Genomic DNA, 19,576 nt, shown 5'->3' with positions numbered 1-19,576 from the left:
ATATCTTGTGTGTGTGTGTATATATATATGTACACACACACACAATCTTTTCATATCTTGGAATATGGCCATTTGATACCTCTAAGTTATCCTAACTTAATTGGGAAACTGTTTCTTCCCTGTATTTCTCTTCCTTGGGACTTCTACCTTGGTGTAGACATTGTGGCCTCAAATTGAAACACATGTACACACTAAGATCTGGTCTCATGAAAAACCAAATAATAGACAATTCTTCTACTAAGCATCAATGTCCTGAGCAGCCTCAGTTCCCCCTAGGTGCTCAGTCCCCTGGAAACTGGTCCCAAGAGCTGCACACTGAAACAGGCAAAGATGTGCACAGGACAGCTCTCAACTCCCCTTTCTGAAGTATGGTCCTTTGTTTTACCACAGCAATGTCAGTTACAACAGGCCATCATCAGTGCAATGACACTCAATGTCACTGATCCCTTTGAACTCATGCAAATGTTTTGATTTCCTCCCCTTTGGAGCCAGAATGTGGCTAACAATTTAATCTAGTGTTTACAGTCTTAAACGCCTCTCTTCACTTGGGTGGAGAGCTTACCAGCTTAGTCGTCCCCTCCAGTACCCACCTTTCCCCAAGGTCCCATAAACATGTAAAATTCACTGGGTCATGTTAGAAGAGTCCCTTCACCATTTATCTTAGGCTCTCTTCCCCACTCTTTTGTTATACTTTCAGGAGAGCAACAGGAATGAGACATAACACCCCAACAAGTATTCATTCACCTTATCTGCCTGGATGTTCATGTCCAGGAGGAGAATAGAGCCAGGGACACCTCTGTACATGTGCAGGGAAGGAGCTGCCCTCTGCTTTCCAGGTGCCTAGAGATCATACCAAGGAGCAACCAGCTCACAGCATTAGGAAAGGTCACCTACGGAGTGAAAGGGCATCCAGAGGGCTGGTTGGCGAGGAGCACAACCATAGGAGCTCAAAGAGGACGCTGCTCTTCTTACAGACCCAGGCCAGCAAGGGGACGGCATAAAGAAGGCCTGTTGGCAGGTGGTAGAGCCCAGCAGAGGCTGACAGGCAGGAGCAGGACTTGTGTCCTACAATTGACATGATGAAACAGGGATAGTGTTAATAGGGCAGAGGCAGAGTTTCTGCAGTATGGACCACAGGAAGACTTATCCACATGGGTACTTCGGCACAGAGGAACCAAGCAAGAGGACAGCATCAGGGAATCGAGGAGACAGAAAAGACTAATGTGAAAAAGGAAACCCCCAATCATCAAACTGATCAAGCAGCAGGGCTGGTTTGATGCTGAAGCCCACAGAATGAATAATGTAGACTGGTGACCAAGAGGAGCTCACCCAGCTATGCCTATACCTGCTCCTGAGATTTCAGGCAGGGATGCCTTGATGGGCAGGCTAGCTTTGGTGGTGGAAATAGTCCTACTGGTGTAGATGGTATTACTACTCACATATCCTACAGAAAGGGCACTGATGATTGACATGGGCCTCCTAAAGACTCTAGAGCCTTGTCCACTGCTTCCTATCTTATCTTTCTCATCCCTTCCTGTAGCCATAGGACCAGAGAATGTTGGAGCAAAGAAGGACCCTGGGAATTTACTGACTCTCATAGTGTACAAAGGAAATGGGGGTGTTGAGTAGGGATGTGGTTTGCCAACATCACACAGTGTTGTGTCTCATGACTCTGAATCTAGTGTGCTTTTCCCTTATAGTACGGCTGCCTTGTATAGAGAACCCTACTATGGAAAAGAGATTCTCAGCCTACTGTGAACTGCATCACTACCTGTGCAATTTTGCACCCAGTTTGTTAATTTACTTTTTGCATATTAGGTAGGATTCAAGATTATCCCTGAAATTCTCACTTGCATGCAGCTGCGCTTTCTTGAATGTGCCATAAAAGGACGGAATTATAGTCAGTACAGCAGAAATTGCACTGACATGTAGTCATGGAGGTTGAGAAAGATGATTTAATAAACAATGGCCAGGAGACATTGTTTTTGAGAACTCATATGGAAAAAGGAAAGATGAGCAAACACATCTTTGTGTTGTTTTTGTTGATTTTCTCTGAAGCTTTAAGGAGAGGCTTTTCATGAGATGCCTGGGCTTTGTTTGGCTTTGTTGCCATCAGTTCACATCAGGAGAAGAACATTAGTCAGCCACCTGTTTAGGAAAGAGGAGGGCTCCCAGGGGGGTGACCTTACAGGCCAGAATTTGGTGGTTTGGCTTTGCCAGGATAACTTCACGTTGACTCCATTTATACTAGTATATTTCTGGGAATAGCAGAATTCAAGAAGAACTTTCAAGGAAGGAAAATGAAGGAAATTCTAGAAATGAATTAACAGAGGTTAATTCCTAGGGACCATGGACCCCAGAAGCCTAAGAAGGGATGATGAGAGGGGCATGAATCCATATATGTGGACCCACTTCATACACACACACACACACACACACACACACACACACACACACTATAATATTTTAAAGTATGGGTCTCATCTGGGGTTCTCAGTGAATATATAAGAATCATCTGGGGTTCTCAGTGAAACTATACATTCCTGGGTTCCAAACCCAAAATTTCTGATTTTGTTGATCTGAAGTGGGCCCAGGAATCTGTTTTAAGAAGCAGCCAGGGTCTAATACCTACTGACTCTGTGGCAATGAAATACAAATCACTTTTATTTATTTATTTTTTTAATGTTTATTTATTTATTTTTGAGAGAGAGCAAGCAGGGAGGGGAAGGAGGAGAGAGAGAGACAGGGAATCTGAAGCAGGCTCTGCACTTCAGCACAGAGCCCGAATGGGGCTTGAACTCACAAACCATGAGATCATGGCCTGAGCTGAAGTTGGAAGCTTGACTGACTGAGCCACCCAGGTGCCCCAAGTACAAACCACTTTTAAAAATTATTGACTCTGGGGCCCCTGGCTGGCTCAGTCAGTAGAGCAGTGACTCTTGATCTCAGGCAGGGTCATGAGTTCGAGCCCCACATTGGATATGAAGCCTACTTAAAATAAAATTTTTTAAAAAATGCTTTAATAAACAAAAATAAAAATTACTGACTCTGACATTGCCTTTGACTATTATAAAAGAAGAGAGAGATACTGAAGTTCAGTAACTATGAGGGGTAAGGGTCCTTGGCTTTGGGGACTGTCACTCCAAAAGTTTGGAAGCATTAATCCAGTCAAAGTCCTTCATTTCAGAAAAAAAGAAGTAACTTCCTCCCAAAGTCACGTAGCCAGTGGCAGGACAAATGGTCTACTGTCCTGGGGCCTGGGAAGCTTTCTGCTCCCAGCCTGACCCATGGGAAAGCCCAATCAGGCTGGAAGGCAGCCATTCCAAAAGTGTTTAAGCCTTGCACTCTAGGATGACTTATTTTACAGGTAACAATTGGGAAGGAAGTAACCTAAAGTTCTTTGCAGTTGCCTGAAGTATCTTTGGTATCCTACCCTCAGGACTGAACAATTCTTAAAAATCAATCCATTCATTTAATCCGTTTTTCTCCTTTGATACAGAAAGTTCACAAAGTAACTAGAAGAAATAACCTGAAGTTTCGTTTCTAAGTTAAAACTTACAACAGTCTAGTTGTTTGAGAATGTTCACTGACCATAGGATGGTATGCAACTTGTCTCTGAAATCTTCTTCAAGTGTGTGTTCGGTTTTATAAAGATGCCTGTTCAGGAATGGGGCACATTCTCCTAGGAACATGGATGGAGCACACTCATACATAGCAGTAATTGCTTGCATACATAAAATAGAAAATAACTCCCAGACAAAAGTCTCTAGAATACTGAGGTGCAAACAGCTCTGTAGACAAAGACATTGTTAGCTATGAATTATACTTAGCAACAATTCTTTTAAACTGATTTCAACAATTTTTTAAATGAGCTAATACTACTTTCCTAGCTCAGTGGTAGCCTTTCGCTAGAAATGACTGAAGCTATTCTTATATTCTGCTAAGTTGATTAATAAAAAAATATTTATTGCACAAATCCTCTTTGTTGACAAGTTAAAATGGAGCCTCATCTTTCATATCTCCCTGAAGATTGCCACCTTGTGAGATTGAAAATACTCATTAAATTCCATCACCAGACAGGCACAAATGAGAGGGTGATTGTTTTTAAGCTTGTGAGGGGAATCGTTGGTAAACTCATTTGTTTGGATATCATTAACAGAACAATCGGTGAGGATCTCCAGGGGGTCCTCATGACCTTTGCTCGAAATCTCTTCATCATCCATCAAGAAATATCAGCACCTAATATGCAAGGCGAGACCAATTTTAAGGTGAGGTGTTAATTAACTAACGATTCTGGTTAATTTCTATACAAGGACTGAAAATACCTCATGCTGTATTGTAAACAAGTGCTAAACCATTTTTTTTTTATTGTGAAGCAGTACATATCTTATAACGTACAGGGTCAATATTATAAGGTTCCCACTGAACCTGTTAGTTAAATTTAATAGTTTGAAATTTTTTCTTTGAAATATAGTAGACTTGTTCTAAGTTGCTGCCATTACCAGACCCAGTTTACATGACAACAGGGCTTTCTGATATGGGAGGTGAAACTGAAGTGTCACAATGGAACCAAAACGGAGACTGTCACAACCAAAAGTCCTGAATGGAATCTACTTACATTTCAGAAAATGCAATGTCTGGCCAAGGATTCCTGGGGAATCCACATATGTAGACCAGAGAAGTTCTGAGACCTCAGGAAGGATAAAGTGTCGTAGAGAGAAACAAACAAACAAAAAAAAAGCCCTTGGCATACACATGGGTCATTTACTCCACTGTTTCTCCAAAGTGGAGCAGATATTTCATCACTAACCTTTTTGAAGGTTCCAAATGGCCTTTAACGATGTTGGTCCAGAAAGCTACTTCTTTGTAATTGCTTAGAAGTCTCCAAACTGGAGAAACAGGTACAAGAGCAAGAAAACGGAGCAAGATCCACACAAGAGTTTCTGAAACGCTGGCAGAGCAGAGATAAACACTTCGTATTGATCACCAAGATCTGCATCTGATTCCCCTCGTGGGCCTTCATCATGATTGAACAAACAGGTCAAGTAACTCAGAGGACTCAATCGGAAACCACATGTGATCCTTCTCTTAAATGGAAAGCCCAACAAAAGCTTGTTGTAAAAATGTAAATTTTGAATGTTTTTTTCCTTGCGTTAGAGCCTGTTCTAATAACAGTAATAATGATGATAATTCCTCTTCAATATGATTTTATGAGTTGGAAGAATGACCATTGCTTTTCCCACAACATGACTAAGAAGACTCAGTGAAAATTAGGCCCAGGGTTGCATCAACTTTCACTGGTCCAAAAGGACCTAGCTCTTCATTTATATTCTAAGTTACTGTCAACTAGTATCATTTCATCAGTTACTGCCATGTGCAAAATCCTGAGCAATTTAGTCTGCGTGAGCATGGTCAGTTTAGTCTGTCCAAAAATAATAATCAGTGCTGCGGACTGAATTATGTCCTCCCAAAATTCAGATGTTGAAACCTTAACCCCCAATGCGATGGTATATGGAGAAGGGGCCTTTGAGGGGTATTATGTTTAAATGGGGTCAAGAGGTTAGGGTTCTCTGGATGTGAGTAGTGCCCTTATGAGAGATAAGAGAGTCTGTTTGCTCTCTTGCTTTGTCTCTGCTCCCCAACCACCCTAAGAGAATACAGCAAGAAGGGATGGTTGCCTGCAAGCCAGGAAGAGAGTTCTTACCAGGAATTAAATTCGCTGGCATCTTGACTTTGTACTTCCCAGACTCCAGAACCATAAGAAACAAGTTTTTGTGGTTTAAGCCACCAAGTCTCTGGTTATTTTGTTATAGCAGCCTGGGCAGACTAAGACCACACAGACTTGGTAAACCCTGAGCTTGACAAAATGAAGGCTATTTCTCTGTTGTTTACCTGACTTTCAAAATCATCAAAAGTCAGATATTCTCAAGTAGCTTTTAAATATCTCATGGTTTCTAGCCTTCTCAGGTGAGTCAGTGTTATCTTGATTTTTTTTTTTTTACTCTCACCAAAAGGTCCAAAGGCAATAAATCTGAATAAAATAGAAATAATAACAAAAACCTGAAAGTGGAATAGATTCATTTTTGGTAATATTTTCTACCACCCTAGCGACATTCTAATAAGTATTTTCGGTTTATAAACAAGGATTTACAAAGACTGAATAAAAATGGAAGGTGGTGCAGATAAAGCATTTAACAAAATATAATACCATTTCCTCATAAAAACACTCAACCTAGGAGTAAAAGGAAACTTCCTCAACCTGTTAAGGGTATTAGGAAAAACCCACAGCTAACATCATAGTTAATGGTATAAGACTGAAAGTTTTCCCCCTAAGATCAGGAGCAAGATAAAGATGTCTGCTCTCACCACTTCTATTCATCACCATATTACCCTATTCTAGAAAGGGCAATTCAGCAAGAAAAAGAAATAAAAGGCATCCAGATTTTAAAGAAAGAAGTAAAATTATCTCTATTCTTCCATAACATGATCTTGTATGTAGGAAATCCTGAAGAACCCAGAAACAACCTGTGAGAGCTAATACACTTAAATTCAAGAAGGACCCAAGATCAGTAGTATACAGACATCAATTACATTTCTATATACTAGAAATCAAAAATACAAAAATATCTTTTAATTTTTTTAAGTTTATTTATTTATCTTCAGAGACAGAGAGAAAGAGAGCAAGCAGGGGAGGGGCAGAGAGAGAAGGAGAGAGAGAATCCCAAGCAGGCTGCATGCTGTCAGCACAGAGCCCAATGTGGGGCTTCAACTCATGAACCATGAGATCATGACCCGAGCTGAAACCAAGAGTCAGACACTTAACCAACCGAACCACCCAAGTGCCCCCAAAATTATTTTTTTAATTCCATTTACAATAGCATCAAAAAGAATAAAATACTTACGAATAAATTTAACAGAAGAAGTACAAGATCTGTCCACCATAAAAGAAAGAAGACCTAAATAAATGGAAAGATACTCCATGTGTTCATGGAGTAGAAAACTTAATACTGTTAAGATGACAGTACTCCCCAGATTGATCTACAGATTCAGTGGAAGTCCTACCAACTTCCTAGCTGGCTTTATTGCAGAAATTTATAAGATAATCCTAAATTTCCTGTGAAAATGCAAAGGATACAGAACAGTCAAAACAATCTTGAAAGAGAAGAACAAAGAAGAAAGTTGCTTCTCAACTTTAAAACTTAACTACAAAGCTACAGTATTCAAGACAGTGTGGTACTGGCATAAGAGTAGACATAGATCAATGGAATAAACTTGAGAGTCCAAACTAAACCTGTACATCTATAGTCAGTCAATTTTTAACAAGAATGACAAAATAATTCTTTTTAACAAATGGTACTGGAGAATACAGATACCCACATACAAATGAAGTTGTACCTCTATTACAAAGCATACATAAAAACTAACTAAAAATGGATCAAAGACCTAAATGTAAAAGCTACAACGATAAACCTCTTAAAATAAAACACAGGTATAAATCTTCATGACCTTTTGGCTAGCAATGCCTTCTTAGATATGATACCTAAAGTGCAAGCAACCAAGTAAAAATAGGTATTAGATAAAATGTTATTCAGCCATAACAAGGAAATGCAGTTCCAATCCATGCTACAACACGAATGAACCTTGAAAAGATTATGTTAAGTGAAGAAAGCCAGACACAAAGGCCACACATTATAGGATTCCATTTATATGAAATGTCCAGAGTGGGCCAATCCATAGAGACAGAAAGTAGATTCGTGGTTGTCAGGAGCTAGGGATGGGGGAAAATGAGGAATGGCAGCTAATGGGCACAGAGTTTCTATTCAGGGTGATGAAAATGTTTTGGAATTACATAGTAATGATGGTTTCTTCTGAGTATACTAAAAATCACTGAGTTGAGCTCTTTATAAGGGTGAATTTTATGGTATGTGAATACTACCTCAATGAAAAAATGGGGGAAACAGGTGGGGGGCATTTTTCTGCCCAATGGAAAAAAACAAACAAAACAATGGAAATAAACACTATCAGCCTACTAGCCCTCACTTTAGGATGACTAGACCAGTGCTTCTCAAATTATCTGTACTAAAGTTTTGTTTTTTCCAACTTACCATGGATCAGTACTTCTGTAAAATACAACAAAAATGAATTATTAGAAAAATGAAATACAAAAAATTAAAGATGTATAAAATAGAAGTCCCTTTTTTCCCCATTAGATTTAGCAGCCATAAAAATTTCTATGATGGTTTCCAAGTTCTTACTCTCATATTTTTTACTTATTTCAAGACTGATGACACAATTTGTAGATAGGTGTTCATTGACAGGAACGTTTTGAGTTTAACCAGTCTAAATTATACTCAAGTCCAAAAAGGAACAAATAATTGGATGGGAGAAAGAGTTGTAAGGGGTCTTTAAGTAATGAATATTTGGGGCGCCTGGGTGGCTCGGTTGGTTAAGCATCTGACTTCAGCTCAGGTCATGATCTCACGGTCCGTGAGTTCGAGCCCTGTGTCAGGCTCTGTGCTGACAGCTCGGAGCCTGGAGCCTGTTTCGGGTTCTGTGTCTCCCTCTCTCTCTGCCCCTCCCCTGTTCATGCTCTGTCTCTCTCTGTCTCAAAAATAAATAAATGTTAAAAAAAAATTAAGTAATGAATATTATTTTTATTGCTCATTTACAGACCGCCATTGATGACATTGAAGCCATTCTAGGAGTAACAGAGGAAAACAAAATGAGATTTGAAGAAGAACTCAAACAGTCCATAGATGCTAAAAACCCCTCTAAACCTGATAAATGAATGATCCTGGAATATATTGCTGATTTTAGATTTTAATCCAGAATTGAAAAAAGGCAACATCCTTTTTGCTGTGATGAATAAAAGTGGGGAGCGGAGTTAGTTTGCTTTGTTTGCTAGGAGGTGTAGTAGAACAGATTATAATGTAATGCTCCTTTAAAAAAATTATTTACTAAGTGATCTTAGTTTACTTACTAAACTAAAACCTATCTGTGCTTTTACTTGAGAGTGTTGAACAATCTCTTCTTCTGTCTGAATTCAGTAAGGAATATTCTAACAAGAAAGTTACAAGTCTTCCTGACAACACTTCGGGATCTACCTCTTTATAAACTTCAGGATTATGGAGCTTTTGTTTATCCTTTATTATAGAGTTTTGCCCTCCTATTTCTAACAGCATTTTGTCTTCTACATTTAAAAAATTAAATAAAGGCTTAATCATTGCTATTTGGCAAAACACAAAGGTCTTTTTTTTCCCCAAGAAAATTACATTTACATGGATTTTTTAAGCGACCCTTTATCATTCACTGTATTTTTTTTGTACCTAGCCACTATTGTTTGTTGTTGCCATTTTTCAAAAAGTAAGGCAAGCCAACATCTAGTTAACCAAAGCATCAGAATTTATCTAGGTGGCAGTATCTGCTCTTAGTTTAATATATACTGTAATTCGAGCCCTCTAGCTTGAATGAACATTTGTAATCTCTAATTCTCCATTTAATACAGCAGTAGGATTTTTACAATAGTAATCCGACAGAATCTTTTGAAGTGCAAATTTTTAAAATATGCAGCGTTGATACTCTCTGCATTTGCTTCACAATCATTCAAATATTTCAGTTATCATCCAGGTTTACCGAAGGGTGAAATATGCAAGTCACAACACAAAATCAGACTTGTTTTAAAGAATAACCTTTACATCTTTAAAAATATTCTAATGTATTGGGGAAACAAGGAGGTTTTTTTTTAATGTATGGAGTTTCAGTAATGTTTAACTGTGCCTTAGCCACAAGCTAAGAGCTCCTGCGGTAAAGTCAACATTTTTGTGTGTGTCAGCTTTTGTTTTTGCTATAGTTGGAAATACATGAATTAGCCAGGCTTCCTGCCTGTGCTAGGTACAACGATGACCTCTTTTTCTTGCCAGATCATTCTAATCCATATGAGGGGCCCATTGTCCAGACACTTGACGGATAGGAAGTACTACATGCCCATTAGTGTCTCGCCTCCATTGGAGCCAGAGCAACATAAGGTCCAAGAGACTCATTAGTTCACTGGCACAATCGTGTCCTGAGAGTAAATGAAACCCTCTGTCTCCTTATGGCTCTCATCTGCTCTGGACTTTAAAAGAAAACTGTCTCTGTTTTGTTCAGCACAGCAGTGGATCTTTCACATGGTGAGAACCCCTCTTAACAGTACAAAACTGTTTAATCTATCAGGGAAGTTTTGTATGTGAATTTTGATTAGCACTCTCAAGCCTCAAGCTGCTGGCAATAGTAAAGTGAGTAAATGAGTTCACTCTCCTGTACCTTTTTTTTTTTTTTTTGTACCCACCGTGATTGGTTTTCTCAAACAATGCACTTTCCCTCCTTGCATCTCTCATTAGCATACACCACAGAATGCCTATTTCCAAATTCAGGCCTCATATTCAGATTCAGGTCTTACTAGAAAATTACTGGGAGTAAGGTTCTCTACCTAAAAACCTACAGCTTCAAAACGAAAGGAGAAAATTTGGTATGATGAAACAATCACTTCAGGTAATTAAGTGGAAGAAACCAGAGGACCAGATGAAATTAGTGAAATGTTTTAATTACAGAACATTTGGAAAGAAGCATAGTCCGGTATCTTTGAGCATATATATGTAGCAAAGATAGTGTGCTACTAGTAAACTAAGGTAAGCTTGGAAAAAAAATCACATGTACGTGTACATTGTTTCAAGCATCCGGAACATAAATTGAGATGAGTTACTGAGCTTTTACTATTCTACCTAAGGAAACAAAATATTTGTCAATAAGAGGGTGTCCCTTTACTTATTACCCATTTTCTATTGATTTTAAAGAAACCAAATAGATAATATTTAATGATAAACTGCTGTCTACTTACCTACCTTCCATAACCTACTTACATTTACCTTTAATGAAAACTTATGGGCTAAGTGTGTAATGTACTAGAAACTTCACATGCATTATTTTATTGCATCCTTCCAACAACCCCAAGTGGGTACAGGCTACTACTGCCCTCACTTGACAAATGAGGAAACAGATTTAGTGAGCGTATCTCAGTGCATTTCTCAAGACTAAATGAAATTGAGGATTTGCTCTTTTACCACAAATTCTGGCGTGTTGCATAAAGTAGAAAGTTCAGATTCACTTGTCCCAGATCACACAAGGGACTTACACTTTTTTATAACAAATCCTAGTGTTGCTTAAAGGACAGTTCAACTTACACTTCCAGCTAAAAAAACAACTTGCACAATTCACAGCATCATGAGGCATCAGAATTACGTAATCAAAGAAGTCAAGAGAAGAGAATGTGGTGTCAATGGATCTGTGAGACTGGTGGAGGACTGATGATGGAAAGGTGCAGAAGGGTTTGGAAGCTGTGAAGTCGTGTTTGTTTGAAAATGCGTATGAGGTCAAGAAACTAGGGAAGGGTTAAGAAAGGACTTCCAACAAGACAGTAACCTGGGAGGAGGTTAGGAGCATTATTTCAGCTATATCATCCTAAGAATTGCAAGGATCCTATTGTTTGGGTACAAAAATGTGATTTTATCATAAGTAATATATTAGTAACCATCTGATAGCTTTAACAATTAATAATCATTTGTACGCATCTGGCACCTTTCTTCTAAGAGCTCAAAGCTCTTTACATTTGTTATCTCATTAGTTCCCAACACTGTCCCTTTGGGGAAGGTAATAAGTATTTTAACATTTAAATGTTTATCTTTTCAGAATTTGTCAGGCATACATTAACGGTATTTCCAAAAATGTAAATGTTCATTAGTTTTATTTTACTGTTCCTCTGGCTTCAAGGTGCATAACAAATTTGTTCAACTCTTTAAATGTACTAATAGTAGTAAATCTCATCCGGAAAACTGTAAGTTGCCGGTGGAAGTTGGGGGTTGGAGAGCGAAGTATATGCTGCTTTTCTCACTGGAAAAAGTTTGGTCCACTTCATTGCAAATGCAGGTGAAATGTGCCGTGGATCTCCCAAATCTTTTTTGTATCCCATTCTTCCCAAAAGGTGTGCCTCAGCAGGGTAAGGACTCTATCTATAAGCCTGAGCTAGACTGAGCTGCTAGGTAGATCTTTGTTTTACTGATGATTGTATCCAAGTGGAACAGAAACTGGATACATTCTGTCAGGAGTTACATCCCAAAGATTCACAGAAGAGTGAGGGTCAGAAACTTGTCTCTCCAGCCCTCACTTTCTCTGGGCTGATCACACCTTCCTCAATTTTCTAACCAGAAAAATGGCAGATAGTAATACCTGCTCCTCAGGGAAGCAGTAGAGATTAATTGGCCAATGCTGGGAGAGTGTTTCCAAGATGAAGCATTCTACATAAATGTTTAAGTATTATTATTGCACTCCTACTTCCAATGGAAGTTCTAACTTTGAAATGTGATTATACACTTTCCCAAAAAAACCCTTCATAACCACATATATAGGTTTATTTTTCACTCTAACAGTCTAACTCATGGTTGTGAAACTTTATTGCACTTGATGGAGGACCCTGGCTTTTATTAGTTTTATACTGCTGGTTGCTGGGGTATTTATGTAAATGAGGGAAAGATACCAAGACAGTAAATAATAAGCATGTCCCTGCTGTTTAAAAATCTGTTGGTAGAAACAACTTTTGTTTGGTTATAAGACGACCCTAAACATAGCACACAAAATATATAGCTTCGGCATCTATGTATAAAATAGCATTTTGGGTTTAGGTATTTTTTTGACACTGGTTTTCTCCGCAAACGTTTCTTTGCCACTCTGGAAACATTTCGTTTTACCTCTATAGTTGCTATCACATATGTCATATGCATGTGTGCGGGAAAGAGAGAACAATGAGTAAAACTACATTTTAAGAATCTTTTTATTTAACAAAATGTTATAAAGTAGACCAAATAGCTAATTATAGCTCCCAGAAATAAAGGCCACACCCAAATTTATTGCAGTCACCTCATATCCAGGAATGTTATGATGAAATCATGGTCCCATAAACTTGACAACAAAACCTAGAACTTCCATTGGTTGGAAAATGACTTCAAACTCGAATTCTCCTTCATTTAAAGATTCATTCTGCTTGGCTTCCCAGCAGAGAATACAAAATAACTTATTTTGCAGTCACTGAAACATTTTAAATGATCTAACAACACACAACTTCCAGGTTCCCTTCACAATGCCTTTCTACTCATCTTCTTTTTTATCTTTTATTTTTAATTTTTTTAATGTTTATTTTTGAGAGAGAAAAACAGAGCGTGAGTGGGGTAGGGGCAGAGAGAGAGAGAGAGGGAGACACAGAATCCAAAGCAGCTTCTGGGCTCTGAGCTGTCAGCACTGAGCCTGATGTGGGGCTCGAACTCATGAACCGCGAGATCATGACCTGAGCCGGAGTCAGACACATAACCAACTGAGCCATCCAGGTGCCCCAATTTTTATGTTGAGTATCTATAGCCATGTTTCTAAGCCAAAAAATTAAATTCATTTGCAATAGTGAAAAATTAGAAAGGTCTAAACATTCAACAATAAGGTATCATCTTAAAATTATGTAATAGCTATATAAGGGACCTCTATACAGCCATTTAAAAAATCATAGGTTACTATAAGTACTGTATGACCGAGCCATTCCACTCCTAGGCACTTATTTATTCAAGAGGAAAAGTGTATGTTCACACAAAGACTTGTACATGAATCTTCATAGCAATTTTATTTCTAATAGCCCAAAAAACTGGAAACAACCTAAATGTCCATCAACTTGTAGATGCATAAATTATGGAACATCCTTACAGCAGAATACTCAGCAATGAAAAGGAACAAGTTATTGATAAAATCAAAGACATGAACGAATCTTAATATAATTGTGCTGAATGGAAAGAATCCAGACAAAAAAGAGTACATACCATTTACATAATATTCTAAATAATACAAACTATAGTGATAAAAAACAAATCAATTGTTGCCAGGAAGTGGGAAGCTGGGGGGCAGGTGGTGGGCAGGAACAGAAAGACTGCAAAGGAACAGAAGGAATTCTGTTAGTAGTTTCACTAACAGAAACATAGTTTCACTATGTTGATTGTGAGAACTGTCTCTTGGATGTATACATATGTCAAACTTATTAAACTGTACACCTTAAATATATGTGCACTGCTTGAATGTCAATTATACCCCAAAAAGCAGTTTTTTAAAAAAATCATGGATTGGGGCGCCTGGGTGGCGCAGTCGGTTAAGCGTCCGACTTGAGCCAGGTCACGATCTCGCGGTCCGTGAGTTCGAGCCCCGCATCAGGCTCTGGGCTGATGGCTCGGAGTCTGGAGCCTGTTTCCGATTCTGTGTCTCCCTCTCTCTCTGCCCCTCTCCCGTTCATGCTCTGTCTCTCTCTGTCCCCAAAAAATAAATAAACGTTGAAAAAAAAAATTAAAAAAAAAAAATCATGGATTAGGAGAACATAAGAAAATGCAATAATCTTTAATTATTCTTTTTTTGAGAGAGAGAGCAAGAGAGAGCATGTGCAAGCGAGCGAGGGAGGGGCAGAAGGAGAGGGAGAAAGAGAACCTCAAGCAGGCTCCACAACCCAGCACAGAGCCCAACACAGGGCCCGATTTCACCACCATAAGATAACCATAAATGAAGAGTCAGATGCCCTGCCAAATGAGCCAAATGACATTTAATTATTAAGAAGCATATTTTTAAACAGCATCAAGGTTAGGACTCCAGTTATAACTTTTTAAAAATGTGTACATGTGCATACACACGCACACTCATGACTCTAAGGAAGTCCCCCACCCCCCCGCCCAATGTTAACAGTGGTTACTTTTTTTTTTTTTTTCAAATTTTTAAATTGTGGTTTGTTAACATATAGTGTAATATTGGCTTCAGAAGTAGAATTTACTGATTCATCACTTATATACAGCACCCAGTGCTCATCACAAGTGTCCTCCTTAGTACCCATCACCCACTTAGCCCATCCCCCACCCACCTCCCTCCATCAACCCTCAGTTTGCTCTCTATAGTTAAGAGCCTCTTATGGTTTGCCTCCCTGTCTCCTTTTTTTTATTCCCATATGTTCACCTGTTTTGTTTCTTGAATTACACACGAGTGAAATCACATGGTATTTGTCTTTCTCTGACTTATTTCACTTAGCATAATACACTCTAGCTACATTCATGTTGTCGCAAATGGCAAGATTTCATTCTTTTGATGGCTGAGTAATATTCCATTGTATACATACACTGTTTCTTCTTTATCCATTCACCAATCAATGGACATTTGAGCTCTTTCCATAGTTTGGCTATTGTTGATAATGCTGCTATAAACATCAAAGTGCATGTACCCCTTCAAATCTGTATTTTTTTATTAAATTTTTTTTCAAATGTTTTATTTTTCAGAGAGAGAGAGAGAGAGAGAGAGAGAGAGACAGAATATGAGTGGGGGAGGCACAGAGAGAGGGAGACACAGAATCCAAATCAGACTCCAGGCTCTGAGCTATCAGCACAGACCCTGATATGGGGCTCAAACTTGGGAACGGCAATATCATGACTTGAGCCAAAGCCGGACGCTCAACCAACTGAGCTACGCAGGCACCCCCAAATCTGTATTTTTGTATCCTTTGGGTAAATACCTAGTAATGCAATTCCTGGATCGAAGGGTAGTTCTATTTTTAACTTTTTGAGGCACCTCCATACTGTTCTCCAGAGTGGCTGCACCAGTTTGAATTCCCACCAACAGTGTAAGAAGGTTCCCCTTTCTCCGCACCATTGCCAACATCTGTTGTTTCCTGTATTGTTAATTTTAGCCATTCTGACAGGTGTGGGGTGGTTTCTCGTCGTGAACAGCAGTTACTTCTTAATGGTAGAATTTTCTTCTTTCTATTTTACAATGAACCTGTTTTCAATTAATGCAGCAAATGAAACAAATCTAATTTTGGGGAGTCTGGTAAAGAAAAATACATGAAAGTCTTCACTAGAAGTTCTATTATCAAAAGTGATAATGAGGGAGGGGTGCCTAGGTGGTTCAGTCAGTTGAGCCTCTGACTCTCGATTTTAGCTCAGGTTATGATCCCAGTGTTAAGAGATAGAGCCTCACATTGGGCTCCGGGCTGAGCATGGAGCCTGCTTAGGATTGTCTCTCCCTCCCTCTTCCCTGCTCGCTTGCTCTCTTAAATTAAAAGAAAAAAAAAAGTGATAATGAACTTAGGGACATGGAGTGGAAATGTCACAACCACCCTGCTGTTCCAAGCTCCCAAAGCTGTCATCAGGTTCCCTAGCATCAAAGATTGAAAGTTTTATTCTAAGCTTAATACTCTTAGTCTGAATATTCTAGAATTCACAACAGACCATGACTTCAGTGCTGTATCTGCTCGTGCAAACAGAGATGCACGTAGGGCAAATGCTTCTGTTCACTGGCAAATATGTAGAGGGACACATAATGATTAGGTGACATTTTTAGTTTTTCTAAACGGGCACAGAATATACACAAGCACACACACGTGTGTGCACACAACATTTGCTTTAGATTTAAAGGTCTTGATGGGTTTTAGTTCCAGCTCTTTCCTTTATGGACAAGTAACTTCTCTCCAGTCCTCAGTTTTCTGGTACATAAAATAAGAAAATGGAACTGATATTTAAGCTTCCTGCCAGCTCTAATGATTTATGATTCTACCCCAACCATCATCAAAGTACCAAAAAGGTTAAAACCATATATGCCACACAAGGAAGTGACTTCTTTCAGCTTTATTCTTCCACTCATTGTAAATCATGGATGATAATATTTTGTAACTTTGTATAGCCTCTTAAGTTCCCTTATCTACTATCCAAAATGGCTGTGATTTTAAAAAGTTACAAAATGTTTCATAATTTTAAGATAATTCCTTGAGATGCATGGGGCACCTGGGTGGCTCAGTTGGTTAAGTGTCCGACTTCAGCTCAGGTCATGATCTTGCGGTTCATGAGTTCAAGCCCTGCATTGGGCTCTATGCTGACAGCTCAGAGCATGGATGGAGCCTGCTTAAGATTCTGTGTGTCCCTGTCTCCCTCTCTGTCCCTCCCCTGCTCATGATCTCTGTCTGTCAAAACTAAACATTACCAAAAAAATTAAAAAAGATAATTCTTTGAGATGCAGTTTTCTCTCAGAAGAACTTGTTTTGACTAAAGATAGTAGCAAGCCAAATATAACCTTTAGACTGGGATCATGTCTTTCATTCTTTGGGCTTTTACTTTTCTCGTACTGTCTTGGGTTTTGGTAATCACCTAAAGTAATGGAAACATTTTATTTTGAAAGCATCATACCTGAACTGCTGAAATGTGTACCTTTGGTACTAGAAGATTGTGGTGAAAATAGATGGGATAGAAATGAGAATCTAAGTTTTAAATGTGCGTTTTTGTTTCTGTAAACCCAAAGCTCTCCTTTCTACATCTGGAGAGCAGCCTGCAGTACAGTCTCTGAGATTTTCTTTAATTTGTATCTGAGCTCAGAAAGAGGTGGATGATACATTTTGCAACACTCCATTTTTCTGTATAGCAGGTGCAGTCCTTGGTGAGCTGCATAAATGAGACATAAACCCCTGAAACTAATTTTACCTGGCACCTTTAATCCCATATTTTACTGACCTAAAATACACTGTTTCCTAGGCCATGTCTGTAAGTGGTCCGGCCAGCCTTTCCAGGAAGTGTTCTGCCATCCATGTAGGAGGGCTAGAAAAAGGATCAGGAATTACAGTGATTCCCCATCCCTTTATGGAGCCCACATTGATTGTTATGGCTAAAACACTTCTTTAAAGTTCATTGCCAGAGCAGAAATCTCTCGGCTTCCTTTATTCTCTCTACTAACTTAGATTCTTGGTACTAAAACCATGAATACAAAAACTTATAGATGACATAAGGTTTTAAAACTACTTACAAACATTTTTAAGATTACTTTGTCTTTTGGGGCACCTGGGTGGATCAGTTAAACATCTGACTCTTGACTTTGGGTCAGGTAACAATCTCATGGTTCTTGAGTTTGAGCCCTGCATCCGGCTCTGTGTCTGTTTGGGATTCTCTCTCTCTCTCTCTCTCTCTCTCTCTCAATCTGTCCCTCCCCTGTGCTCTCTCTCTCTCTCTCTGTCTCTAAATAAACAAATAAATATTTTTAAAGATTACGTTGTCTTTCAGTACACCTGTAGAGTTTTAAATTTTTTCTAATTACAGAAACATGCCCATGATTAAAAAAACAAACATGATAACATAGCTTCTTAAAAAATAAATAATAAAAAAAACAAAAACTTTTGAAAAACAGGAACATTCAGGGAAGAAATTTAAAAATCAATAATTATTTAGAAGAAGGTGGGGGCGGCTATCTGGCTCAGTTGTTGGAGCATGCAACTCTCCATCTCGGGGTTGTGAGTTTGAGCCCCATGTTGGGTGTAAAGATTACTTAAAAATAAAATCTTGGGGCGCCTGGGTGGCGCAGTCGGTTAAGCATCCGACTTCAGCCAGGTCACGATCTCGCGGTCTGTGAGTTCGAGCCCCGCGTCAGGCTCTGGGCTGATGGCTCAGAGCCTGGAGCCTGTTTCCAATTCTGTGTCTCCCTCTCTCTCTGCCCCTTCCCTGTTCATGCTCTGTCTCTTTCTGTCCCAAAAATAAATAAACATTGAAAAAAAAAATAAAAAATAAAAAATAAAAAATAAAAAATAAATAAAAAAAATAAAATAAAATCTTAAGGGCGCCTGGGTGACTCAGTTGGTTAGGCATTCGACTCTTGACTTCCGCTTGGGACATCATCTTGCAGTTAGTGAGTTCTAGCCCCACTGGCAGTGCAGAGCCTGCCTGGGATTCTGTTTCCCTCTCTCTCTCTGTGTCTCCCCTGCTTGCTCTCTATCTTTCAAAATAAATAAAAATAAACTTAAAAAATAAAATAAAATAAAAAATAAAATCTTTAAAAAGAATCAACAATTATTTCACCACCCAGAGAGAATTACTGTCAAAGCTGGGGGGTTTATCTGCTATTATTCCTACCTAGGGTCTCTGGATTTGCCATTCCTTCTTCCTGGCACACTCTTCTCCCAGAAGTCTGCCAGGCTCAGTTACTCACTACATTCAGTCTCTGCTCAACTGTCACTAGACCAGAGGGGTCTTCCCTCCTGTAGCACCCATCCTTACTCTCTATCCCCCTACTTTGCTTTTTCTTCAAAGCATTTAACAATATGTGGTATTACAAAATAGACTGATTTTATTTTTTACTATATGTCTAAGAGTGTAACTCCTGGAACAGTATACCTATCACAAGTAAGAGTTGCTTGATTAATACATATATCGCATTTGTTTTCTTATCATATATATATTGAGTTCCTATTATATAGAGTCTTTTAACTTTGTATGTATAATTTTTTAATGGGATCATATCAGATATACTGTTTTGAAGACTGTGCTTTTCACTTAGCGATAAATTATGCAGACACATCAGAAATTCTTATTCAATGCAATGTTAATAATGGCACAGAGGATGTTAATAATCCCCTATTGTTAGAGTGTGCATGGGCACTCTAATGCATTCTTCAAAATACATGTTAAGGTCAACGAGGTAAGATCATTATTAATAATATTAACAATGC

At 38.8% G+C, this 19,576-nt stretch overlaps 1 protein-coding gene and 1 long non-coding RNA gene across 2 annotated transcripts in view; one reads left to right on the top strand and one right to left on the bottom strand.

Annotated features, from left to right (window-relative positions):
* Positions 1-9,229, top strand: part of IQCH (IQ motif containing H) — a 212,145-nt gene extending 202,916 nt beyond the window's left edge. The window contains 2 exon segments of the mRNA XM_043555092.1: positions 4,160-4,268; positions 8,672-9,229. Of these exon segments, the coding sequence (XP_043411027.1) occupies positions 4,160-4,268; positions 8,672-8,788 (226 nt within the window). The 3' untranslated portion in view covers positions 8,789-9,229.
* LOC122468475 overlaps positions 1-19,576 on the bottom strand; it is a 100,696-nt gene that overhangs the window by 74,714 nt on the left and 6,406 nt on the right. The window lies entirely within an intron of this gene.

Source organism: Prionailurus bengalensis, chromosome B3 (assembly GCF_016509475.1).
Source record: "Prionailurus bengalensis isolate Pbe53 chromosome B3, Fcat_Pben_1.1_paternal_pri, whole genome shotgun sequence".
Taxonomy (NCBI): Eukaryota; Metazoa; Chordata; class Mammalia; order Carnivora; family Felidae; genus Prionailurus; species Prionailurus bengalensis.
Note: the sequence above shows the minus strand (reverse complement) of the source record. Positions and strands in the feature narration are given on the sequence as shown.